This window comes from Myotis myotis, unplaced genomic scaffold, assembly GCF_014108235.1.
Source record: "Myotis myotis isolate mMyoMyo1 unplaced genomic scaffold, mMyoMyo1.p scaffold_m19_p_18, whole genome shotgun sequence".
Taxonomy (NCBI): domain Eukaryota; kingdom Metazoa; phylum Chordata; class Mammalia; order Chiroptera; family Vespertilionidae; genus Myotis; species Myotis myotis.
In genome coordinates this window covers 35,429,498-35,456,043 of record NW_023416322.1, presented here as the reverse complement: position 1 = coordinate 35,456,043, position 26,546 = coordinate 35,429,498, and the positions used below count along the sequence as shown (strand labels likewise).

General features: G+C 48.7%; 2 protein-coding genes across 5 annotated transcripts in view; both read left to right on the top strand.

Moving 5' to 3' along the window:
* The window catches only part of HIPK1 (homeodomain interacting protein kinase 1), a 52,167-nt gene extending 33,634 nt beyond the window's left edge, over nucleotides 1–18,533 (top strand). For 2 of the 4 annotated variants that reach the window (XM_036342319.1, XM_036342315.1), the window contains exons 8-16: nucleotides 999–1,224; nucleotides 5,151–5,272; nucleotides 6,173–6,307; nucleotides 9,036–9,178; nucleotides 9,568–9,750; nucleotides 10,245–10,451; nucleotides 10,893–11,134; nucleotides 12,710–12,840; nucleotides 13,921–18,533. In XM_036342319.1, the coding sequence (XP_036198212.1) occupies nucleotides 999–1,224; nucleotides 5,151–5,272; nucleotides 6,173–6,307; nucleotides 9,036–9,178; nucleotides 9,568–9,750; nucleotides 10,245–10,451; nucleotides 10,893–11,134; nucleotides 12,710–12,840; nucleotides 13,921–14,409 (1,878 nt within the window). In that variant the 3' untranslated portion in view covers nucleotides 14,410–18,533. Of the gene's footprint in view, nucleotides 1–998; nucleotides 1,225–5,150; nucleotides 5,273–6,172; nucleotides 6,308–9,035; nucleotides 9,179–9,567; nucleotides 9,751–10,244; nucleotides 10,452–10,892; nucleotides 11,135–12,709; nucleotides 12,841–13,528; nucleotides 13,635–13,920 lie in introns of those variants that run through there. The other 2 variants (XM_036342317.1, XM_036342318.1) reach the window with 2 other exon arrangements.
* A 1,407-nt stretch (nucleotides 18,534–19,940) lies between these two features.
* Nucleotides 19,941–23,236, top strand: OLFML3 (olfactomedin like 3). Its single transcript, XM_036342329.1, has 3 exons — nucleotides 19,941–20,364; nucleotides 21,057–21,342; nucleotides 21,973–23,236. Exons 1-3 carry the CDS (start codon nucleotides 20,251–20,253, stop codon nucleotides 22,791–22,793), a joined length of 1,221 nt encoding a protein of 406 aa, XP_036198222.1. The 5' UTR covers nucleotides 19,941–20,250; the 3' UTR covers nucleotides 22,794–23,236.
* The last annotated feature ends 3,310 nt before the right edge of the window (nucleotides 23,237–26,546 follow it).

Here is a 26,546-nt window from a genome sequence, read left to right as displayed (position 1 = left end):
TGGTCTTATTGCTTCTTAAGAATTTTCTATTTGACAAAAGTGATGCTAGACAGAGTAGACTGATAATACCTACCAGTCATGTGCTGACAGAAGTTAAATATAAAGACCTTATCTGTGCCCTCAGACTTAGCATCGTCAAATAAATGCAGCGTGGCTATTGTACTCCTTACTGCTGTTAGTTGTACTGACTTCAGCCAAATGACTCTGTTAGAAGGATTTTCTATGTCTCTTTACATGTAGTGAAGGGCGTTTCCAATAATATTTTATATGCTGAACTGGAGTCCCAGAACTTACTCATCTATTCAGTGGAAGATTGTACCCTTTGACCATCTTTACCCACTCTCTCCTTCCTGTCCCTGTTCTACCCTAGCAACCACCAATCTACTGTCTGCTTCTATGAGTTCAGTTGGGTCCCTCCAATAATTAACTTTAAGAGTGGTTTTGCATGTAAGCTTCCTGCTTTCTTAGCTAGGTCTATTTTTAAATGAGATTTGGTGGAATCCAGCAATTTTTTGCATAGAAAGAAGAGAGAGGGGTTTATATAACCTCAACCAGTACAAGACCATTTTTTATGCTTTTTTTTTTTTTTTTAATCATCACGGGAGTATATGTTTATTGATTTTCAAGAGAGAAGAAGGGGGAGAGAGAGAGAGAGAAAGAGACAGTGATCAGTTGCCTCATACACACCCCTACCAGGGATCAAACCCAGAACCTAGGTATGTGCCCTGACGGCGAGTCAAACCCGAAACCTTTTGGTGCATAGGATGATGCTCCAGTCAAGTGAACCACCAGGCCAGAGCCCGTTTTTTATTCTTTGTGTTCTTATTCAACCTTATAACATGTCTGAAATATAGAGACTGGGAAAATTTCTTAAGCAGAGATTTCTTTCGAAGACAGTATTGCATTTTAACACTTGAAGTTTTTCTGGATCGATTCCCTGTGTATACAAATATTGTTCTCTCTGTACCAGTGTGCAACTCTAATCCTTTTGTTTCTAGGCCAGTGTTTTAGCTTCCAGCTCGACCGCAGCAGCTGCTACTCTGTCTCTGGCTAACTCGGATGTCTCACTGCTGAACTACCAGTCGGCTCTGTACCCCTCGTCTGCAGCACCAGTGCCTGGAGTGGCCCAGCAGGGCGTTTCCTTGCAGCCTGGAACCACCCAGATTTGCACGCAGACAGATCCATTCCAACAGACCTTTATAGTATGTCCACCTGCTTTTCAAAGTAAGTGGGGAATGCCTGTTCATACGGTCTTATGTCAGACTTACCTGCGTTGGGCAGATCCCTCTTAGTTTTGGTCTTTGACAAGTTTTAACTATCTCTGGTTATGAAGATAACGGAAGTTAACAAAGTGGATTTACCCTTTTTTATTTTTATCTAATTGGGTACTATCTGGCACATGACAGGAGTCCACTTAATGTTTCCTTATTTGAATTGCCTTATTTCAGTTTTCTTGCCCATTGAGGCCTAATATCAATGTCATATATCTTGTTACAAGCCTGTATCAAGATTATATATGCAGAATATATAATCTTGAAAAAATTTGTTGTAAACACAGTTGCTATATATTGAATCTTATTTCCTCTATCATTCCATATAAAATAGGAGGTAATTTCATTATAAAGTGTAAAAATCATGTTGAAGAATATGGAAACCTCTTAAGTTACATTTAGAAATAAAGATGTTTATTTATTGCATTGGAAAATTCTACAAGCTGAGGTGCTTGTATGGGGAAGGCATTAAGATTATCTGCTTCAGCTCATGAATCCTATTGTTCCTACAAACTCCTTCAACAGAGGAACAGAATAGCTGAAGACGGTGCTCTAATCCCCCAGGTGTTGCAATAAGATTGTAATTTTCACATTCCCATCCTTTGTCATTTTCTCCTTGTTGTTCAGTCTGTTCAGTTTCTTTTTTCTGAAATATGGGAAATGTGTGCTTATTGATCTAGCGAGCTATTTAAAAGGTAAAATTAAAAAAAAATATTTTTTAGCCTCATCTGAGGATATTTTTTCCATTGATTTTTTTTTTTTTTTTTAGAGAGAGTGGAGGGGAGGGAGGAGGGGGAGAGAGAGAGAGAAACATCAATGTGAGAGAGACACATAGATTGGTTGCCTCCCACACCTGCCCTGACTGGGGCTGGGGATGAGCCTGCAACTGAGGCATGTGCCCTTGACCAGAAATCGAACCTAGGACCCTTCATTCCACGGGCTGACACTCTAACCACTTAGCCAAACCGGCCAGGGCCAAAGGTTAGGGTTTTTTAAGGATGTTTCCTGACGACACACAGTGACTTTCCCATTAGAAAGTCAGTGTCAGTACCTGTGGGAATAAGCCAGGACTCAGGCTTCTCATAGCACTTTCCATAGGAGCAGGTAGCACTTTTATCTTTTTACTTCAGTTACTGACTGACTGTGACTTCTTTGTTTGTTTGGTTTCTGACAGAGTCGGAGCAAGCAGAAGGAAAAGAGGGGCTAGGGGAGACTGAGAGATTCCCGGGAGGAGAGGAGAGCGATAGTGATGTAAACTGGGGAGAAACCCCAGGGAAAGCGGAGGAGCAGATTCAAAACCCGTAAATGCAAATTTAGCCTCACTTACCCAATTGTTCCCTGCGCGTGCTTCGCAATAGTACATTCTGTCCTTTGGGTTGTTATATGCTGAGTGGTTCCGCTACTGAATTTAGCAAATAGCCACTCCCCGCCCCCTCACCTTTTCCAGGTTGAGTTTCATTGGAACAACTTTCCAATGTGGGACTCCCAGCTTTTTTGCTTCTTCTCAGATACTAGTTAAGAGATGAGGTACGCGACCTTTTTAGTTCCTTTAACAAAACAAAATGTCAGCTGAAGAGGTACAGGGCTAAAGCAGTATCACCACTCTTGATATAATTAAGAAAGTATAAACTCTGGAGAAATTTTCCCCATTTGGGAAGTCTAAGTCACCCGAGAAGTAGGTAGAGCACATTTTAAAATTTCCAAATGAAAGGGAGTTTTTAAATTAAGGTAATGGTGGTGATGAAAGCTGAAATGTGTTACCACATGCCAGTTAGTATTCTGAGTGCTTTTCCATGTGCTAATTCATTCTCACCAACAACCCTAGGAGGTGGGTAACATCATGCCCAATTTATAGATGAGAAAGTTGATCATGATTCCCTCAGCTGCCCAATTTTTTCTAACTAGTCAGTGGTAGAACCACAGTTTGAACCCAGGCTGTGGATTCATAGCTTATGAGTTTTGCGGTATTACTCTATACAACCTCTCAGTATTTAAACTCAAATAGCGGTACAGAGATGTCCGTTGGTTTGCCAGCCACAGCCATGTGCTGGTTTCTGCCGGGCAGTTCTGTTTATTCCAGGCTGTCTACTTTTCCTTCACCATCTGCTCTTTTGCAAGATGCCTATACTCAGAGGAGAAATGGACCCCCAGGATTAGATAGCTCTACTCTTCTTTCCAGACTCCGTGGTTTTTTATTTAAAGGGCTGTGCTCCACAAAAATAAAACACAAAATACAGTTTTAATCCTTCTTAGTTCAGGGAAGAACCTTCCAAAAGTATTGCCTTTTATTAACTTCTTTGTTTCCACTTGGGTTTCCTGAAACTAGCTTGACTTCTGTGGCTTAGCCTAAGTTACTATTGCAATACCTAGAGTCACAGTTGTAGGTCAGTACTATAAATACTACTTTCTGTACTACTCTAGTGGACCAAAATAGATGCACATTTTGCTCAGTGGAAACTTTTATTCTGCAGTTTTTGTCGCCTTTTACTTCGTCATCCTGGGACACATGCATGATCTTCTGTAGTGACCATTTCTTCCTGAGTTTTGCCTCCTTACTGTCTACTAATTTGTAGGAGGCTATTACAATAACATTGTTTTGTCGTTAGGCGTGTGTCCTTTTAAAAAAGTTATTAGAGTGTTTTAATTACCATTTTTGCTAGTCCCTCTTACGTTGCATGTTGTGTTTATGTTTCTCTCTATGACAGTTTGTTACTAAATTAGTTGGAAATTACTGAAATGAAATCCAACGACAACTTGCTGTAAGCAGCAGTATTAGAGTTATGTTCATTGGCTACCTCCATAGTAATATTGAGAAAAATTAATTGGTGATAGCTTAAAAAATACCACTGACGGAGGATCTAATTAAAGTGTTTGCATTCTTACTTAACAAATCTGAAGGCATGAATGAGCTAGAGGCCTGACAGAAACGTCAGTTCCCTCCACTGATTGTTTTGAGAGGGTAGGTTTAAAAGAAAGCTGTGACGGCTCTCTCTCAACTCGGCAAAGGGAGACCATCTTGAGCCCCTCTTTCCCCCAGAATGAGATACTCTTGTTTGTAGGAAACATTTATTCAGCATTTGTGCCAGAGCATAATGAATAGAAAGATAAGTGAGACATGGTTTTAAAGGCAGCTCAAAGTTCTTGATTTTCCTAGCTGTCCAAGCTACAAAAGGGCCTTGTTAGAAATCTGTCAGATTTCTAAAAGAGTAGAAAAAAGGGTTTCTGTAAACCCACAGGTCTACCTTTTAAGTATTTTTATTTTGGGCATAATTTAATTCACACATTGGTTAAAGAAAAAATATTGGACTAATTTGTGAACTAGGTGGTTGTTTTGAGGAGTGGAGTAAAATGTCCCCCTAAAATACCCTGAACAAAAGGTTAATTTACTTGATAAATTATTGAGCTTTTCATAATATTTTTCTTATCTAATTTAACCTAAAGTTATCATTATATTTTATTTAAGTCTGTGCTTTTTAATTGATTACATTTTAAGAACATGTCTTTTTTCCCCCCGAGTGGATGAGATTTACTAAGTGGAAGGTTTTTTGTTTCTACCTATACTGTTTGTTAATGAGAATGGGATGGGTGTTGTGCTTTAAGTTTTGTAGGATAAAAGATATTTCAGAATTCCCTTAAATCAGCCTTCCGTGTATCAGACATCTTTTCATTAATCCCACCTGAAGGGACCATGTCTCCCTTTCCTTAACACCCCAGACTTCCATGAATCTACTTTGTCTTAAGTGTGTAGATTTAGAACTAAAACTTAAGTGGCAGATTATTCGAACAGAAAAGCTGAAAACAAACACCCTATACCCCCAGTAAGTAAACAATAGCCCCAGACCTAGCAAAGCAGTTTAACTGTGATGCTGTTTTCCGCAGCTGGACTACAGGCCACGACAAAGCATTCTGGGTTCCCTGTGAGGATGGATAACGCTGTGCCGATTGTCCCCCAGGCGCCAGCGGCTCAACCACTGCAGATCCCGTCGGGAGTGCTCACGCAGGTAAGAGCCAGAGTCGCGTGCATCTGTGTCCTGAAGCACTGTTGAGAATCAGGTATTTTGTCCTACAAAATGGTGTTTGCTTTGAGTGTAAGATCTTTCTTGGCCATGATTCAGTGGACTTGAAGCGAAACATCTACAATGGAACAGTGTACTCATCCCACCTCTGCCAACATCTGCCTTAGACTTGCAGGGACAAATGGCCAGACTTGGAGAAATTGTCTTTTGAGTAAATATACCCTCATTCTGTGAGATGAAGTTAATTTTTTCCATGGGCGCTTTTAGAGGTCAGTACACGTGTAACAACATTGTGATTCTAAAAATGAAAGGCTCCCCTTTTGCTCCCTGGCGTCCCCTTTGGTCCCTCTTGCAGAATTTCTCCACAATTGAGAGGCTGGATATATGAGACGCCTCTTCAAGCATCACATGCCTTTATTCCCTGTGCCTCGCTGGCCTGTAGCGAGCTTTGAGTCTTTATACCTGCTTCTGAACTCACAACTAAGAGGTCAAGAAAGTCATAGAGTATTCGTACAAGCGACAATAGTATATATACTTTCCATTCTGTGTGTAAATGTTTATGGCCCACGACACATGGGCAATTCTGAAATCCCAGCCCCCTAATTTGTGACCAGGACTTGAACTGAGTTTGGTAGAACTGACCCTCTGAATCTGGCCCAAGAAGGATGCCTATACTTTTTTGCTTTAGGCCATTGACCTTTGACCCAGTGGGCCCCTGCTGAGCAGAGTTGAAGGGGAAAGTTGTGTTTGGTATGTGCGTTCCAGGTGATAGGAAATGAATTACTGCTTATTGTTGGTAATAACTTGGGGGGAATGAGAGCCCTGCTGAATCCAGATAACCTGCCTCCATGTTTGTTTCACTCACCTGCCTAATCTACGTTTCAGGGAAGCTGTACACCACTAATGGTAGCAACTCTCCACCCTCAAGTAGCCACCATCACACCGCAGTATGCGGTGCCCTTTACTCTGAGCTGCGCAGCCGGCCGGCCGGCGCTGGTTGAACAGACCGCTGCTGTACTGGTAATTCCCTCACTTGATTGTTACTAACGGAGTTTTTGTTTTCTTTGGTTTCTTTCTTTTTTATTTTTTTCATTTTTGTTCTGTTTTCTCATTTTTTCAAAAACATTTTCAACTTGGTCTTTGCAGAGGGGGCATGGAAGCATGTGCCATCTTGTGGCTGTGTTCTCGCTGCATCTTTAATGTCTCATTGTTTTCCTCCCCATTTGCTGAGGTGCCGTTTGACTTTGGGGTCCCGTGTGGCTCTGTCAGGAGCCAGGCCCTGACTCTTTGCCAGCCTAGTGTGGGAAAGGCTCTTGGTGTAGCTCAGAAGAGCCCAGCACCCTCTGTCTTCTGCCCAGTCTTTTACCTCTGCTCCTTGAGAGGGAAGAAATGGCTGTTAGTGTGGCTCTGCTGCAGGCACCCAGGTGGCCAAAATCTGAACTGCTTGCAAGTTAGCATCCTTCTTTATTTGCTGTTTTAAGCTTCTAAAACTTTTGTGCTGTAGACATGTTTAAGATGCTCTCAATTTATTGCTTCATCCGTTGCTATTAACTTTCCTCTTTTTGCCACTCACGATCAGTGGCAGTTTATATCTTCCATTGAAAGATATTGCCTTAGAATCACTGTAGATCGTATTTGTTGATTGAAATAAAGGTGAACTCATTTTTAGGGGTTTATGGATAAATTCTTTTACAAAGAAGTCTTTATACAAAGGTGAAAATATGGATCAAAAATTTTATGCAGATACAAGATTTGTTACTAAGAATTCTGAGGAAAACTTATTAAATACAGCTGTGAATGTAGTAGTACGGGGCTTAGAGAGAGGAAGAACATACAAACAGCACTTTGAGGAGTATTTCAGGATTTGTAACTTTAAGAGTGTTTTTTTTATGTGTTGTTTGGGAGAGTTAGAATTATTTATTGGACGTCCATCATTTCATTACTTTGACATTTAAAAGCAGGCAAGCACTTAAAACTTAACTGATACCAGGAGTCCAGATACTTCTGCAGCCCTTCAGAGAGGCTTCAAGTTCTCTTGTTTCTCAAGGACTCGTCTGAGTGAAAGCACTTCCAAAAACATACTTTGGTTGTTGGAATGTGTTTGTTTTTCAGTTTAAAAAGCCCTTTATCGCCTCCAGATTAATTATATCATAAGCATAACACCTAAGTGCAAGGAAGTCAGATATATTTCCAACTGGACTGATCCAAGCCACCGGTCTGGATTGCTCACCTGTAGGGTCTACGTTGGGAAGGTAGTTGACATTTCTCCTCTCCGCTTCTCTTAAGTTTGCACTGGCCGTTTGCTAAGCTTCGCTTATTTTTGTTCTTCTTCTGTCAAAACAGTTTCGTCGCTTGGAACGCCAGATTTCTGCCTCGCGTTGGAATGTTATTTCTTGCTTTGTATTAAACTACATGCTTTGTCTCGTGCAGGTGTTGGCTTATGGAAAGACGCATGGTGTGACTTAACATACTTTCTTATTTTTTTGTTTTGTTTTAAATTCTGCTTATGGTAGCAGACATGTTTGCAGTTTCTCTGCTTTGAAGGCTTCTTGTTTGGAACCAGTATTTGTAACAAGTGGATCTGTTACTTGCAGAAGTATTTTTCAAACAGTGTCTGATGGCCTTGCAGTTTGAAATGCAAGAAATAGAACCATATGTACCTAAGCACTGTAGGTGATTGTAGTACTGTAGACTTCAGGTTTTAAAAAGAAACTTTCAAATCTGTTGGTATTTTTTTTAGAAAATGCCAGAATTTCTGTAAGAAATACAGACAACATATCTGTTGCTGTCTATTTCAAGTGACATGGCTTGTGAAAAACTAGAAATGATATATTTTCTTGTAGTGATTAGTTTTATGTTGAAATATGTTTCCACAAATGATACATAAAACAATATGTTTTAGGTAACTGTAAAACAAAATATGGTGCTCTCTGCATCTGTTTCATAAATATTCTACTTACTGCCTTATTTTAAAATTCTACTAAATAGCTATAAATGATGGAGCCAGCTTTCTCTTGCTGGCACCAGCTCGATTGCCAAAGGATTTTGGCCTTCAGTCATCCACATCTGGCTCCATTCTCCAAGTACTACCTTTTCAAAAAAGGAACAGTTCTCCCCTTTGTTTTATGGGTTTGAAGGATCTGAAGTCTTATCTGATTGGTGCTAAAAATTTGCATTCCTATTTTGAATCTCAAGGGAGCCATCTTAATACTTTCTGGGATGTTCTTTAAATCTCTGCACAAACAGTACTCCAGCACTGAACCAGAGTTGACCTCTGAACTTCCAGACCCCTTTGCTCTAGAGCAGTGGTTATCAACCTGTGGGTCGCGACCCCTGAAAATACATTCTGCATGTCAGATATTTACATGATGATTCATAACAGTAGCAAAATTACAGTTATGAAGTAGCAACGAAAATAATTTTATGGTTGGGGGTCACCACAACATGAGGAACCGTATTAAAGGGTCGCGGCATTCAGAAGGTTGAGAACCACTGCTCTAGAGTACATACAATAGAGTCTCTAACCAGGGTCAGGTTGTGGAGGTTGCCGAGAGAAAGCAGCATGTTCTCTTTCCTAAACGTAAGACATATAACCTTGAGCCCCTCTGATCTTTCTTTTTTAATCTCTGCAAGTTAATAATCTACAAGTGACTTCTTTTAAGATGTGAATTTTTCTTTCATCTAAAAAAACACAAAGAGAAAGCCGAGAATGAGTCCAGTCTGGATCTTTCTGTGTGTTTCCTTGCAGCAGGCTTGGCCCGGAGGAACCCAACAGATCCTCCTGCCTTCAACTTGGCAACAGTTGCCTGGGGTAGCTCTGCACAACTCCGTCCAGCCCACGGCAGTGATCCCAGAGGCCATGGGCGGAGGCCAGCAGCTCGCAGACTGGAGGCAAGTGCCCTGCGTTCCTCTCTGGGAGATGTGCAAGGGCAGGTCCCCCAGGGCAGGGGCACCTGGTGATTTGGGGCGACTGGGGAAAAAATGAAGGAACGGAGAGATTTATCTCTGTTTGAAATCCTTCAAGAGGAGAACCCATATTAGACTAGGAGATGGAGTTTAAGCAGACTTTGAATACAGGAAAATAATGGGTGCTAAGTCAGGAATCGTGGACTTAAGATTTAAAGGAAGTCTGATACAATTAGGAACCCTCCAGGGAAAGCCTACAGCCTTGTGGTCCACGTGTCACATGACCAATCCAATGCAGCTCCTTTGGGCTCTTTGGCCCTGGTCTGCAGTGTTTGGGGGCATTCACTCTTCTCCATCTCTTCCCGTGGATGCAGGAGTGCCCACTCGCATGGCAGCCAGTACAGCACCGTCATGCAGCCGCCGTCCTTGCTCACCAGCCATGTGACACTGGCCACTGCGCAGCCCCTGAATGTTGGCGTTGCCCACGTCGTCAGACAACAACAATCCAGTTCCCTGCCTTCAAAGAAGAACAAGCAGTCGGCTCCGGGCTCCTCTAAGTAAGTCTCGCTGGAGCTGGGAGTTCAGCGGGGCCAGTTTGGGAGCGATGTTGCCCCGCACGTAGCGTGTTGTGTGTGGACACTTTGGAATGAGGCAGCGAGTGCTGCCAGGCCGAGGAGGAGCTACCCTCTCCTCTGGGCGTGCGCACCAGGTGGTCCTGGCTGTGCTGATCCCTTCTCTCTGCTGCCACCTGTGACCCTGGCCTTGAGGCTGCAGTCTGGTTTTCTTCTGCCCACTTTACAGAGGGAAAGTTAACCTGGGGTAAAGCGCATGTAAAAATAAGATTTATGTTGTATTTTGGTGTGCTTGTACCTGGAAACCCTGGCTAGAGTGGCTAGTTTATTTTTTATTGGAACTTTTATAGTTAAGTGTATTGGCTTAATGATTAGGTAAAAAGGAACCAAAGAGCAAATTGGAGAGTTTTGGAAAAAAGATTGTACACAGTTTTGGGGGCCAAGAACTGAATGGTCTTTCTTCCGATCTTTTCCTACAGGTCTTCTCTGGATGTTCTGCCTTCTCAAGTCTATTCCCTGGTTGGGAGCAGTCCCCTCCGTACCACATCTTCCTATAATTCCCTAGTCCCTGTCCAAGATCAGCATCAGCCAATCATCATTCCAGATACTCCCAGCCCTCCTGTGAGTGTCATCACTATCCGCAGTGACACCGACGAGGAAGAGGACAACAAATACAAGCCCAATAGGTAAGAGGGGTGAATGGTTCACTGTCTTGGTGGCTGCTACCCTTGGCTATAAACTGTTGGCTTCAGGCAAGTGGGAATGGGAACGGCTGAGGCAACATGAATCGTTGTTAGAGGCGTGTACTCTGGAGTCATTCTGTCCTGGGTCTGAATCCTGTCTGATCACTGTGTGCCCTTGGTCAAGTTTCTTCTTTTTCCTATGCCTCAGTTTCCTCATCTTCAAAATAAGGATAATAGTAGCTACTTCATAGAAGTGTTCCGAGTATTCAGTGGGATGTATGTAGAGGGTAAGAACAGTCCTTCAGAAGTTTGCTGCTGCTATTATTATTACCATTGTCACTGTCATTGTCGTCGTCATCATCATCATCGTTACCATGGGAGGACCAGAGACCATCAAAGAAACATGGCTAGAAGGAGGCTGAATGTGTATTTTCTCCTCCTCAGCTCTGGCCTGAAGGCAAGGTCCAATGTCATCAGCTACGTCACTGTCAATGACTCTCCCGACTCGGACTCTTCCCTGAGCAGCCCGTACTCCACCGAGAACTTGAGCGCTCTCCGGGGCAATAGCGGGCCCCTTGTGGAGGGGCCGGGCAGAGGCGTGGGCGAGGGCGCTGGCACCCGCACCATCATTGTGCCTCCGCTGAAGACGCAGCTTGGTGACTGCACTGTAGCAACCCAGGCCTCGGGTGAGTGTCTCCAGCTGGAGTTGGGTTCTCCTTTGATGCGTGTATCCTTCACATTTTGCTATCGTTTACTTGTGCCAGTGGTGGAGACCGTGCATAGATTTCCTTACAGATTACTTCATTCAGAAACTAGTTCCTTGTGTGGTGAAATTAATTTTGGCCGTCAGTTTCTCTTCCTGTGTTTATTTTGCTTGGATTAAGATAAAAACGAATGTGTAGTCTCACAAATACACTCACTGTTGATGGGAGAAAGTTGACAAGACATATGTTACGTGGCAGGGAGAATTAGCAATGTTTTGTTGTTGTTTTGCCATAGGTGATTTGATTTTGACAATCTATAAGTGGACAGGAACTGATAATATTAAAAATGACTGCAAAAATGTTTTTGGAAAACAACATGAACTTTAGTCCTTTTCTCTGCCAATGTCATAGCAGCAGTCCTTTGTGGGCTTTATTATCAGCCTGATCCCTCCGTCTTTTTTGCTGTCAGATGCTGGGCGTAGGCTTGGTTCAGATTTGGGTACTGCTCACTGCAGTACCAGGCCCCAGGGTTCCCCGGCTCGACACACGGAGGCTTCCTTCTCACATGACTTCCCAGACAAGTGTTTCTGGTTGGCAGGCCTGCGGTGAGTTAAGGACCAGAGCTTGGCCTCCTCAGCATCCAGTCAGAAAGAGGGAGAGACACACACATTTGTTAACCTCTTTAGCCCTAGAAATAGTGAAAACTACTCAGGCCACCCAGAGCAAGGGGGCCCGGGATACGTAGTCCTTGACTAGGCAGCTGTTTTCCAGTGGAAACTTACACCTGAAGAAGGGGAGCGTGCATTTCTGGTGTCAGCATAGCTCTCTGTGCCGTCCTGTGTGCATTAGTGTACTGCCTCTAATCTGAGGGTATCGCGTTAGGTATAGACCACTGTCCATTGTCGACAAGGCAGACCTTCCCGACACCAGGCCCCAAGCAAGAAGATGAGGAGCTCTGGTCACGGTTGGGTCCCAAGAATGCAGGCTGCTCCGCAGTCACTGAATCACTGCTCCAGCCTCCCAGTTTGGGGGGGGGGGGGGGGGACAGGAGGACGCAGAGTGCTGGAAGGTGAACTTGCTTACTCAGCTGCCCTGCAGTTTCTTAGAACTTGAAGACAGTGAGTGCCCACAGATATAACGTTGCCTTCCTTTCAACCCTGTGAATATTCAGCTGTCCTGCTATCACCAGCATTGTCTCAGCTTCACGTCCTTTCTACACTTGTTTACTCCCTTCCTACGTAAAGCCAGGTTCCTCGGGATAGGGACTGGGCTTTGCTTGTATTTCAGTTCCTACTTGACACCTGTAGAAGGTCAGAGAGTATCTGCTGCAGTGAGAATGGTGAGGACCCTTTCTGAGCTTTGGAGCAGGCAGGAGGGAAAGGGAATAGAGTGTGTGTGCCGGTGTCCATGGAACCAGGAAATAAGATACACCTGACACCTTCACTCCTGCAAGCCTCAGGCAGACGTGGACTGATGACGCTGTGCGATGCCATCTGAGGCTCAGCCCATGTCTGAGCCATGCCTCTTCGTACCTAACGCAGGCCTGCCCTCTTTTAGGTCTCCTGAGCACTAAGACCAAGCCCGTGGCCTCGGTGAGTGGGCAGTCCTCTGGATGCTGTATCACCCCCACCGGGTACCGAGCGCAGCGCGGGGGGACCAGCGCAGCACAGCCACTCAACCTCAGCCAGGTAAGCGCCAGGGGCTGCTGGCTTCTGTTTGGGGCCCCCCCTGTTGTTACTCTCTGGAGAACCCCACTTCTGGCTGGACTGCTGAATAAAGCCCAATGAAGCTCCTTTTGTGTCAAACGGTGTGGTGTTCTGTGGCCCGTGTCAGATCCGCACATGCTGTCTCTTCATCCGTGTGTAAGTGTGTGCAGGATGCACATCCCAGGGTTTCCATCAGACTGTCCTGTCTGTCCTGGGAGATGAGAGAAATGTCTGGAATGCAGAAGGAGCCTAAGGCGCTTTAGTCCGTGTCTGGTTCTGCACTACCACACGCTTTGAGACCAGATTCTCCGGCTTCATCTCCCAGATCATAAATAACATGAGCCTCACACTGCTTGAAGCAAGAGACAGGGAAAAGCTTTCTGGCCACCTTATCACCAGTTCTACTCCTACATGTTGTGTGAGTGCAGGGTTTGGGGCCTTTTCCTCCCATCCGAGCCTCTGATAGGGTACAGGGAGGGGTCACTATTCTATCTGCATTCACGCTTCCTCAGCTCAAATTCTGGTGCCTGTGTGATGTCCCCTAGTAGTGAGAAAGTGTACATATGAGGATGTAACTGCATGTGTGTGTGTGTATGTGTGCACGCATGTGTGAGAGAGAGCACACACATGTAAGTGCAAATGTGAATTCGAGTTAGTGCATGTGTTTTAGGCTCCACAATTCACGAGGGAGATGAAGAACTTAGAGGAGAACAAAAGAAAACATTGCCAAGAAAGAAAGGTTAGGAAAAATGCAGACTCACTGACGCCAGACTAGGGTGAGTTGAGCCACCAGTTACTACCTTGCAGGAGTGGGTAGCCCTCCTGACTCCCGATCCGCCTTCCTGCCATGCTTAAGAGCAAGGCGCTGCCACCTGGGTTGGGCTAGGATGTGCTGCCAGGAGGCAGAGGGCTGGACGGCTGCCTCCTGACAGCACGGCCCTCTGGGAGGTCAGCGCTCTGGCAGCCCAGCGGCAGCGGAAGTTAACACCTCAACTCTCAGCTTGGTCTTCGGTGCCCTGAACCAGTGACTGAGATGCCTGACTCCCTTCTTCCTCCTTCCAGAACCAGCAGTCATCGTCAGCTCCAACCTCGCAGGAGAGAAGCAGCAACCCTGCCCCCCGCAGACAGCAGGCGTTCGTGGCCCCGCTCTCCCAAGCCCCCTACGCCTTCCAGCATGGCAGCCCGATACACTCGACGGGGCACCCACACCTGGCCCCAGCCCCTGCTCACTTGCCAAGTCAGCCTCACCTGTATACGTACGCTGCCCCCACCTCTGCTGCTGCACTGGGCTCCACCAGCTCCATTGCTCATCTCTTCTCCCCCCAGGGCTCCTCAAGGCACGCTGCAGCCTATACCACCCACCCCAGCACTCTGGTGCACCAGGTCCCTGTCAGTGTGGGGCCCAGCCTCCTCACCTCTGCCAGTGTGGCCCCTGCTCAGTACCAACACCAGTTTGCCACCCAGTCCTACATTGGCTCGTCCCGAGGCTCAACAATTTACACTGGATACCCACTGAGCCCTACCAAGATCAGCCAGTATTCCTACTTGTAGTTGGTGAGCATGAGGGAGGAGGGGCCGTGGCGTCCCTCTCTGGCCCTGAGTTCTGCAGAATGGGCCATGCTCAGCTCCTCCCCTACTCTCTCCTGAAACTCCTTAGCCAGCCCCTCGCTCTGCAGGGCCCGCTGACAGAAGGTTTTTCTCTGGGGAACCTGTCTCAGTGTTGACTGCATTGCTGTAGTCTCCCAAGTCCGCCTGTTTTTAATTCCTTATTTTTGCGACAGCATTCTGGTGTTTGGAAGAGTTCAGATGCCCATCTTCTGCAGTGACCACGGGAGAGAGGTCATTCTGAAGTCACCCTTCGAAAAATATTTTCTCTCTGACTTTGTTTCTATAAATGCTTTTAAAAACAAGTGAAGCCCCTCTTTATTTAACTTTTGTTTTATTGTAGTTACTGGTCAGAGGAAAAATGCTGATAGAAGGACTTGGAGTCTGTTAGTGAGAAAAAAAAAATCATTGCTTTTTGCTTGTTTAAAAACCAAGACTTAATTGCCTATTTTAAGAGTAGCTTTCACAAGTCCTTATTTTCCTATCAGGCACTTCTCCTCAGAATTTTACTTTTGTCTGTGAGATATTTAAATTTACAGTGTTTTAGTTTTGTTTTCATGTCATAAACTTAACGGGCAATTGTTATTTCTGCAGAACTGGTTGTGTACTGCTCTGAGTTACTATTGGGATTCTCTCATTGCTCTGTGTTCATTACAAAGTAGCGTTAAAAAGGCAGCTCGCCGTTGGCTGGTAACTCAGCGCGAGAATCCATGCCTGCCATGAAAACACAATGCACCAGGTGTTCTTCTTAAACGAAGCACCGTGCATTATTTTGAAATTATTTTTTAAAATGTTCTCTGATTCAGCTCAAATTTTATTATGGAAAAGCCATTGAGGTGGTTGCTATTGTATGGTGGTGGTGGTTTTATTATATGCAAAATCTCTTTGTATTATGCGCTACTGGCATCGAGGAGCTTCGCCTAAAGATTAGTAAGTATTTTCAATAATCCACCTCTCTCTCTCCTCGCCTCACCTCTCCCTTCTGTTCTCTGTGATTGATGTGGGGAGAAGGCGAAAGAATCTGAGACCAGATGAAAACATTGTGTATAGCTTTTATACTTTAGACTAGCTTCCTTTGTATGCCAGCAGCAGACTGAATGCCCTCTTATTAAGACTTATACAATAAGTGCATGTAGGAATTGCAAAAAATATTTTAAAAATTTATTACTGAATTTAAAAATATTTTAGAAGTTTTGTAATGGTGGTGTTTTAATATTTTGCATAATTAAATATGTACATATTGATTAGAAAAATATAATAAGCAATTTTTCCTGCTCTCCCAAGATGTTATTTGTAATCAAATGTGTAGTGATTACACTTGAATTGTGTATTTCGTGTGTACCTGATCCTCCAGTGTTACCCGGGAGATGGAATTGGTGTCTCCATTGTATTTAAACCAAAATGAACTGATACTTGTTGGAATGTATGTGAACTAATTGCGATTCTTTAGAGCGTATTACTGTAGTGCTGAAAGCGCAGGGCGAAGCCTGCCAGGAGGGGAGACCGTTGGAATTGTTTTTGCACAGGTGTGTCTGGTGAGGAGCTGGTCAGTGTGTGTCCCTCCCTCCCCTCTCTCTTCCTCCCCCATTGTAGTGCCTTATATGATAATGTAGTGGTTCTAGAGTTTACAGTGAGCTTGCCTTAGCATGGACCAGCAAGCCCCCGGGAGCCCAAAGCTGGTCACTGGGTTGATAGAAGAGGATTAGTAGCTGTGCTGTGTAAATGCATTGTTCTCAGTTTCCCTGCCGACCCGGAAACATTCAAATAGCAGCTGTCCTCCTTTCCCGCCGCCTCTGCCCCCTCTCCATTCCGGCGGCTCAGCCTCGCTCTCACAGAAGCATTTCCCCACGTGGCTCTCTCACTGCGTGGCTACCTGCTCCTGTGAGCGTTCAGGAAGCAGGTGAGGGGAGTCAAGCCAGTATTCCATATGCATTGTTTCTTCTTTCCAAAAAGGATGTGCAATCACTTTGAGAATGAGATTCCGCCCCCCTTTTCCCGTGTGGTAGTCCTTCCTGCAGATAGCTGACATTCCTAGTAAAATATTTGCTTGTTGAAAAAATATATGACAGATGTGTTTATACCAAAGAGCCTGTTGTATTTCTCACCGTGTCCCCATACTACGAACAGTCTTGTGATGCCCCTGGTGGCAGCGAAGAATATTAAGAAAGTACCAAAGCCACTGGGCTTTGAGGTTCCTTTTTACCAACTCGTATATTCTCAGGGCCCTTCCGACTGTGAAACTGCCCTTGTCCTCTCAGCTCCTGCCTGGATCTGGGTCAAGTAGAGGGGACTGCGGACGGGATGTTCCTGCCCATGAAGATTTTGGGGAAGAGAGTTAACCCTAAGGCACAGAAGTGTTCCATCTGAATAGAAAATGCCGGTTGAGGGATACGTCTGAGACGGGTTCTTTGTGGAGATGGTGTAGGGAGGTGCAGGATGGAGATGGGGGATTTCATGGAGCCCGGGCAGCCAGCCCTGCTCGGGGTCGAACACCGAGGAGCTGTCAAGGTATTTGGAGTTTCTTCTTTGTGAGGAGTCTGGGCTTCCGGGAGGGGCAGTCAGCACAGCCTGCCGGGAAGGTGTCGGTCGGCGCTTTCTGTGTATTTTAAATTATATTGCGTCGTGTTTTCAGCACTCTACTGGCCAAGATACCCAAGCAGTTAGTATCGTTTCTGTCACTAGTGCGTTCGTGTTCTGGTCGGCGTGTGTGGTCTCTATGTCTCCTTTGTGCCAAGTCCATTCAGAGTTTCTTGCTTCAAAGGCAGAGCTAGTTTGTCATGGAAACTTTTTTGTGTTCCTTTTCTTTACAAGAGGTAGGAATTGTTTTTGTAAGAAACAAGATGCAGGAAAACAACCACAAAACACTCCACTCCTGCCCCCAGTCCAGTAGGTAGATACCGTTTAAAGATTCGGGAAAAGACGATGCCAAGATTTGTATTGTTACCTTAATCACCTTACTAGCATTGTGTGGCTTTAGGGATTCTAGAGCTTTTCAGTCAGTCTGTCAGTTGGCATTTCAGATCCACCCAGGTAAAAACCCACCTGTGTCTGCTGAATGTCTGTGTGCTCCGTGGGGCTTTCGATCCTGTCCCTGGGGTTCGAGCAGCTGGCCTGCGTCGAGGTGGCCTGGCCTCCGACCACGTTAAGGCTGTAGGCCCTCTCAGGAGTGCACTTCCTGTTTCTCCCCTTCCGGGTGAGAGAGAAGGTGGGGAAGGGTTAATTAAATGCAGCCTGATCACTCCAGAGTTCTTAATAGCTCCTAGGAGGTGATCCTGCAGTCAGTGCTCAGCTCCCAGCCCCAGGAGTAAGTACTCCATGTCAGGCGGTCTGCCACCCACCATCCTCCAGGGGAGCGGGGAAGCCTGAGGGCCCTCAGCCAGGCAAGTCCAGTCACGGGCATTTTTTTCAGCAGCATTATGCAAAAACCCACTGGTTAGGGTGGTCTGTTTTAAGTTAGGAAATGAAGTTGCCTCCCAGTGACAGGAATGGCCCAAGCCTGCTTCCTATTTTGATTGTGTTTTTAACTGATGGATGGTGCAGCATGTCTTCATGGTTGTTCGTGGCTAAACTTTATATAATGTGTGGTTTTGATTCAGCTTGAAAAATAATCTCACTACATGTAGCAGTACATCTATGTACATTCTATGTAATGTTAGTATCTCTGCTTTGAACCCTTGATATTGCAATGGAATTCCAACTTTATTCAGTGTATTTGATATGCTAGTTATCGTGTGCGACTTAAACTTTCGTTGCTTCCTCCCTTTTCTGGTCGCGCTCTTCCTTTGACAATGAGCCTCTAGAAGCAGTTTCTGAGAATTACTGAGCTATGTTTGTAATGCAGATGTACTTAGGGAGTATGTAAAATAATCATTTTAACAAAATAAATAGATATTTAAAATTTAATACTAACTACGGGGAAAAGGGTCCATTGTGTAAAACATAGTTTATCTTTGGATTCAATGTTTGTCTTTGGTTTTACAAAGTAGCTTGTATTTTCAGTATTTTCTACATAATATGGTAAAATGTAGAGCAATTGCCATGCATCAATAAAATGGGTAAATTTTCTGATTCATGTGGCTTTTTTACTTTTGTTATATTGAGTTGTGTTTTCAGCACTCTACTGGTCAGGATCCTCAAAGGGAGTCACCAAATGGCATCTTTGGATACCTGAATACACCTGAAAATCAGTAGACACATTATGTATTAGAGACCAATTCATCTTTCATACAGACCTCCAGAGTGGAAATGAGTGGGCATGGGAGGGGACATTTCCCAAGAATGGAGTGGCATGGCCCTCACTGGAGATCTGGCCCTTTCAGAGGCAGAAACCTCTGACACCGGCTAATTAAATAAATGTCATTTCCTAGCGCGTTCCACCTGACACTTCACATAGCAGAGTGAACATCAGGGTCACAACCAGACTGCTCCTCTCCCCTCCGCGCCAGCTGGTTGGAAGCCAGGTCCTTGTAGAGGAGGAGCACTTGTCATCAGAGCTCTCTTCATCCCAAAGAGAAAAATTCCTCCGGATCAAGAATTAGAGGTTTGTCTGGGTTAATCACTGCAGGTCTCTGAGTAAATGGAGTAAATGCTACATTCACTTGACTCCTTTGGACACGGGTTTCAGGGCCAGTTAACCCTCCAGGGGCCATTCACTCGTTTGGGGCTCCTGAAGTCATAGTGGGGATCTAGAAATGAGACACATTCAGAAACACCCTTGTGGACCATCACCAAGAGCAATGATCAGCAGTCCCCTCCCGTAAGTAGGGAAGTCATAATACATTTATACTGATTGACACTGCACATACATACTTTTCAGATTTTCCCCTGAATAAAATGAATGTAAAGTTAGTGTGAACTTGCTGAACACTCCCCAGTTAAGAGAATGTACCTCAAAGCATTCAGGCCAAGGAAAGCCGTCTACAAAGGCTCTGCTGTCAATCATGCTTCCAGTTAATCAAGAATTTACCGACTTCTCAATGACCTGTTTTGTTTTCAGTTTGTTTTTTATCTGTTATATTCTTGTCTTTAGGCTAAATAGGAGAGAGGCTGGCATAGCCCCATAAGTATTTGGGTAGTTTGTAGGGAAATCTGCAATTTAATGATGAAAACACCTATAAATTCAGTCTGCTTGGCTTGCTGTGTGGAAAATTCCACAAGAAGTTGAAGTGGTAGCCTTGGTTCCCCTGTTAATCCTGAGATGATATCTGGTGTTCAGCACTAGGTGGCGCCAACGAGCTACGGAAGACCATGATACAGAAGACCCACTGTAGCCCTTTTCCCCACCTCTTCCCCTCAAACCTCCTCTCCCGCTTCCAGCTTTCACTGACCAAGGCAGAAAACAGCCCATGCTATTCTTGCTGGGAAAGATTAATGAAGGCTATTTCTTATGTCAGCGCTGGAGGCCTTCTGAAACATGGGAACAGAGTTTGCTGAGTTTTCCCTGGGGCCTCCCCAGCGCCCCCTTCTCCTGGGTGACTGCCCAAAGGCTGTGCCCTGGGTTTCCATCGCCTCCTCTCCTGGGGAGCCTACAGCCTAGGCAGGAGGTGGTTAAGGCTTCTGGCTGCTCTGCAGTGGGGCCATCTGTGTTTGATCAGTCCTGGCAGAAAGGAGGGGGCGGGGGCCGTGAAGGCCTGAAAGCATTCCAGAGGAGTGAGAGAGACCCAGAGATCCAGAAGGAGAAGGCCCGCCCCCACCCCGCCTCCCAGGCTCACCCACGGGCTCCAGGGGCAGAGGCGCCTGCACACGGCTGCCCGTGCACTCCTGCACTGGCCCCACTCTCCCGCTGCCATGGGACCCTGCGCTCCTCTCCTCCTCCTGCTCCTTCTGTCGTGGTCCGGACCCCTTGGAGGACAGCAGCAGCACCTGGTGGAGTACATGGAACGCCGGCTAGTCGCCCTGGAGGTGAGTGACACCTCTCCTAGCCCAGCCTGGCAGGGCGGCACATTTTTTTGTTGGTGCACTCGGTGTCTCAGGCATCGAGGGATGACAAGACAGGGCTCTGTCAGAACCTACAGAAAACTCCATCTTTATTATTATTCTCAAAACTTAAAGCCCTCTTCCCCACATACACAGAGCAAGTCAGACCTTTGCGTCTTACCCCTGGGATTCGATAGAGTGGAGGGAAGAGTGCAAACTGGAGCTGGGACTGTGAGGACGCAGCTCAGGACGAGCTGGTGCTTCTGCTCAAGTTGGAAGTTCCCAGAGAACTAACTCTCTGCCTGTTTCCCACGTTGAAGTCTGGAGCATATTAATCCCAGGAGGATTGTGCTGTGGAGCAGAGAGCTCTCCCCACCGTGCACTTAGACGGCGAGGCTGGTGGCTCAGGGGCCCTGCTGGCAGAGAAGGCAGGCCAGAGGACGTGCTGTGGTGGCAGGGGCCTAGGTGAGCCCGAGCCAGGCTTTCTGCACATTTAGCGTCTCTGAACATCTGGTTTCCTTTCCGTGGAGGCTGCAGGGGATATTGCTGCCGGCTAAGTGTGTGCTCTTCCCCATTCCCGACTCCCTGGTTGGGCCTCTCCCTGCCTGGGAGTCGTAACCCTGCATCCTTTCCTCCTTCCCCCATTCCCTCCTCCCCCCATCCCCCCATCCCTTCAGGAACGGCTGGCCCAGTGCCAGGACCAGAGCAGCCGGCATGCTGCTGAGCTGCGGGACTTCAAGAACAAGATGCTGCCGCTGCTGGAGGTGGCGGAGAAGGAGCGGGAGGCCCTCCGGACGGAGGCGGACACCATCGCGGGGAGAGTGGACCGTCTGGAGCGGGAGGTGGACTATCTGGAGACCCAGAACCCAGCTCTACCCTGTGAAGAGGTGAACGAGAAGGTGCCCGGAGGCTCTGGGACCAAAGGCAAGGGCAGGAGAAATGAGAAGTACGACATGGTGACAGGTGAGCGATCTGGAGGCAGACCCCTGGCTCCGAGAACCTGTGTCCTGGTCCTCGGCCTGTCCGGAGGAATCCAAGCCTGCACGGGGAATCCTGAGCTGTCCGCCACGGTCCCCTCTTCCCTCCTTGCCCCCATCCGCTTTGGCTGAATACAGTGGGGCCTTGACTTACGAGTTTAATTTGTTCCATGATGGAGCTCATAACTCAAATTACTCGTATGTCAAATCAAAAGTGAATGAGTGAGACACATGATGCTGGGCTGATGTTGTGACGTTCACTGTGACGTTCACTGTGCCAACCAGTGGTGGGGTATCTGAAGCTGGCTCATAACCCGAATTTTAGCTCGCAACTCAAAGCAAAAAATCGGCCGAGAGACGGCTCGTATCTTGAAAAACTCGTTAGTTTTGACTCGTAAGTCAAGGCCCCACTATATTCTGGAATCTGTTTTAGGGCAACTCGGTAATGACGGGCCCATCAAGGAGGGTTTCTGGGGACCTTTTTCCCCATTGCAGTGGAGGCATCCACTAGGCAATTGCCCACTGTTCTCCAGTGGCCCACCCTGGGAGCAGGCGCTTCCTGCGTTGGGCATCTAACTCTTGCCTCTATTTCCTGTGCTTTCCTCCTTCCCCACAGACTGTGGCTACACCATCTCGCAGGTGAGATCCATGAAGATCCTGAAGCGTTTCGGGGGCTCAGCTGGGCTCTGGACCAAGGACCCCCTGGGACCCACAGAGAAGATCTATGTGTTGGACGGGACACAGAATGACACGGCCTTTGTCTTCCCGAGGCTACGTGACTTCACCCTGGCCATGGCTGCCCGGAAAGCTTCGCGCGTCCGCGTCCCCTTCCCCTGGGTGGGCACAGGGCAGCTGGTATACGGTGGCTTTCTTTATTATGCCCGGAGGCCTCCTGGAGGACCTGGAGGGGGTGGGGAGTTGGAGGACACTTTGCAGCTCATCAAATTCCACCTGGCAAACCGCACGGTGGTGGACAGTTCAGTGTTCCCAGCAGAGGGTCTGATCCCCCCCTATGGGCTGACGTCAGACACGTACATCGACCTGGCGGCTGACGAGGAGGGCCTGTGGGCTGTCTATGCCACCCGCGAGGACGACAGACACTTGTGTTTGGCCAAGTTAGACCCACAGACACTGGACACAGAGCAGCAGTGGGACACACCATGTCCCAGAGAGAACGCCGAGGCTGCCTTTGTCATCTGTGGGACCCTGTACGTCGTCTATAACACCCGCCCTGCCAGTCGCGCCCGCATCCAATGCTCCTTCGATGCCAGCGGCACCCTGACCCCTGATAGGGCAGCGCTCCCTTACTTCCCCCGCCGATACGGTGCCCACGCCAGCCTCCGCTATAATCCCCGCGAGCGCCAGCTCTATGCCTGGGATGATGGCTACCAGCTGGTCTATAAGCTGGAGATGAGGAAGAAGGAGGAAGAAGTTTGAGGAGCTGGCCTCATGTGAGGAATCGCTCCCATCTCCATACATTTATAGCCCCACTATGTTTCCTGCTCATTCTCTGAACGTGGGCAAGTTGTAGTTCAAGTCTCATCTTTTAGCCCATGGAAGCCGAGTTCCGATGGCCCCTTTGTTTCCTAGGGGACTCTGGATCTTGTGTACCCCTTTTAGAGCTGAAAGAGAAAACCCGAAGGGTTCACTCCTTTCTCCTGGCCCATGTCCACAAATTTCAGGTCTAAGATGACCCAGAGCTCTGGCCCTCGGATGGGGGCCACCCCAGTGAGAGGCAACAGAGTATTTGTTGCCTCCATGTGAGTTGGAGGAGAGAGGACTTTCAACGCTGCCCTCTCCCATCAATGCCCTCAAGAACGGGACTCTCTCCACCTCATTTTGTACTGACCCGTTTTGCATTAAAGGGAAAATCCACGGCTCCTCGCCTGTGTCTGTCTGGGGCAGCCCTCAGATCATATTTCACCCATGACCCTCTCTTTTCCCCTCCACCCCATCCCGGCTCCATAAACCACACTGGGGACTTGGCTGGGTTCCCTGGCTGAGGGAGAGGCACTTCTCTGGTTACAGATTTCACGGTGAGGCGCCGGGGAGCAGCAGAGCCCGCCACTTCAGGAGGCTGGCAAAAGCCCTCCACACCCACCTCGTCCTCCTCAGCCCTCCCAGATCCACCAGTGGCTCCCACCTCTGGCCGGAGACTGCCCAGGGGCCGAGCTTCCGATTCCAGCTCTCAGAGGTGTTGAACCAGAAAGTGGATTGATTGTAGCTGCATGGCAGGCTCATGTGTGTGGAAGCCAGCGCCCTGAACGCATGTGTTTTCAGTAAGAACTTGAAGTCCTACCTCCGGAGTGGACTCGGCCGCACTCCCGGCTCCAGCGGCGGGCTGGCCCCCAGGGTTGCACAATCGGACTTGGTCTGAGCCTCCCTGATTTTCCTGCTGCCACAGCGTCTGCGGTTTGGGTGGAGGGGCAGTGACCATGTCTCAGATGTGAGGCCTCCAGTTTCCCAACACACTCCCTCTCTCCACCCTCATCCCCCCACCTACCCACCCTGGGCCGGGACCCTGGCAGAAGTCTGCCCAGGAGTCCTGGAAACTTAACCCCTTCTGGATGGCCCCCTGGCCTCTGGTTTGCAATGGCCGGAGACCATCTGGGAGGAGGAAAACCCCGGGTTTGGGACCCCAGTCCCTGGGAATCTGCTGAGCTCTGGACCAGGCCCACCCCAGCTTCCTCCCGGTGCCCTGGACAGCACTGAGCAAGGCTGTTGGACGGCCGACCCCCTGCTGTTATGGGGACGTGGGAGTCCTCGTGGTGACTTACCCCAAAGGGAGGGGGGAAAGGAAGATGGTCTCCCCACAGTGACCAGTCCCCCCCCCCCCCCACGGTGGGTCAGCCAGGGCCCCACCAGCCTCCTTTGCCTTCTCCCCGCAGGCTGAGCCGCCCCCCACGTGGGTGGATGAGGAAGGGGGAAGAAAGGCAGCAGGGGCCGGAGGCGGTGGGGGCGCACCGTCCACTTCTCTCCTAATGGGGGGCTGGCAATGGCCGTCACCCCTATCAGCCCTCGGAGGGGTCTGCCCGCAGAGCGTCGGGCCCCAGCGCAGGTGCAGGCGCAGGCGGGAGGGGAGGGAGGCAGGAGAGGGAGGGAGGGTTCTCGGTGCAGCCTGGGGGGGGGGGGGCGGTCCGGCCATAGGGTGTGTGTGTGTGTGTGTGTGTGTGTGTGTGTGTGTGTGTGTGTGTGTGTGGCCACGCCCACTGCGGCTGAGCGCGTGCGTGCGTGCGTGCGTGCGTGCATGTGTGCGCATGCGTGTGCGCACCTGGCGGGAGTCACCTCCCGCCTCCCGCCTGCTGTGCGGGGCTGGAAGCTGCTAGAAGGTGGGTTGTCCTCATGCAGCACCGAACATCGGGAATGGCTTTTCGGTGACGGGACCGAGGAGAGGACGGTCCGACTCGGCGCCCGTGACGCCATGTGAGTATAAAACCGGGCTGTCCTCCCCCGCCCCCCTCATGGCGTCGTTCTTTGCCTGATTCCTCCAGGACAAGAGTTGTTGTTATTTTCTGGCCTTAACATTTCTTCGGGGAAGTTCCCTCCGACTTTTCTGAAAGGGCAGACATCTCTGGGGCCTTGTCATTTACTTCTTTCCGCCTCCCCCCCATCCCCCGCCCCCTCCTTTTTGGCTCCCGTACAAAAGCTGGTGCTGTGCGGGGCTTTGGGGAGGTGGATGGGGCGGTGCGGGCGGATCCGGGACTGTCCAGGTCCGTTCAATTAGACGGCCCGCCGCTCGGATCGGGGGGACTGTCCAGGTCCGTTCAATTAGACGGCCCGCCGCTCGGGTCCGGGGACTGTCCAGGTCCGTTCAATTAGACGGCCCGCCGCTCGGGTCCGGGGACTGTCCAGGTCCATTCAGTTAGACGGCCCGCCGCTCGGGGCGGCCTGGGTGCTGCATCCCTCACCCGCCTTCTTGGACCCTGCACCGCCGGGCTGGGCAGAAGCGAGTCCTGCACCCGGCGGAGGAGTGAGGTTGCAGGAGGCCTGGCCTCTGGTTTGGGTTGAACAAAAGGCAGCGCGACCCTGATGGGGGAGCAGGGCCAAAGCCCAAAGAGAAGGCGGCCCCACACCCGTCCCCGAGGCCTGGCCCCAGGACGGTCAGGGCAGGGAGGGCTGTGGGAGCGGCCGCCGGAGGCAGGAGGGACAGCCTCCCCGGATCCGGTCCAGATGCTGCCTCTCCGTCACCAGGCAGGGCTCAGGGGGCTCCCTGCCCCGACTCTGGCCCCACAGTGTCCTGTCCCCACGTCCCTGCTCGCCTCATTCTTCTCAGGGTCCCTTCCCCTGGCGCAGGCCTTGGTGTCTCCCTGCCAGAGCAGCCACAGTGCCCATCTTGTCGTCGTCATCACGGACCGAGCCAGTGTGTGTGACCCCTGCATGGTGGGGAGGGAGGGGCAGAGATGCAGGGGATGGAGTGTTGACTCAGCTGTCAGGGCTTCCTCTGGGACGGGGGCTGAGCCAAACGGAGCCCGAGCCCTTTCCCTCTCCCTCTCTCTCCTCCTCCTCTCCCTCCTCCTCCTCCTCCTCCTCTCAGTTTTCTGGATGCTTTCTCAATCCCTCTCCTTACACAGCTGCGCCTTCCCGGGGCTCCTGGGAGCACCCCTCCTCGGCTGCCCTTTTCTCCACCCGGTGCAGGTCAGAGCACGCTCAGTGTGAGAGCTGGTAGACCCTCCTGGTGTCTCCCAGCCTTCAGGACGGTTCCCTGTAAAAAAATTATTTTTATTGATTTTAGTGAGAGGAAGGGAGAGGGATGGAGAGATAGAAACATCGATGAGAAACATCGATTGGCTGCCTCCTGCACGTGTCACACTGGGGATTGAGCCCACAATCGAGGCCTGTGCCCTGACCAGGAATCAAACCGTGACCTCCTGGTTCACCAGGCGATGCTCAACCACTGAGCCACACTGGCCGGGCTGGATCGTTCTCTTTAGGGCCTGTGCGCAGGCTCTCCGTGGCCGTGTCTGGCCCCTCTGCCCTCAGCCCCCAGCAGCAGCCACAGCCTCTCCTGCCCCTCTGCCACCCGGCACCAGGGCTGAAGCTCGGCTCTGCCTGCTCCTTTTCAACTCCCGCTCTCACCATGCGGAGCTTAAAAGATTAAATCTTTATTTATGGATTTAATAACTCCGCAGAAGGATTAGACATGTGAAAGCCAGTGTATGAAAGGGCAGAGTGAGAGAGTAGAAACGACGC

What these genes read in the sequence shown, in the direction of transcription:
- OLFML3 (XM_036342329.1), top strand. Translation starts at nt 20,251, where the DNA reads ATGGGACCCTGCGCTCCTCTCCTCCTCCTGCTCCTTCTGTCGTGGTCC. An exon ending in GCCGGCTAGTCGCCCTGGAG is followed by an intron (nt 20,365 to 21,056) that starts GTGAGTGACACC and finishes CCATCCCTTCAG; the next exon opens with GAACGGCTGGCCCAGTGCCA. An exon ending in GAAGTACGACATGGTGACAG is followed by an intron (nt 21,343 to 21,972) that starts GTGAGCGATCTG and finishes CCTTCCCCACAG; the next exon opens with ACTGTGGCTACACCATCTCG.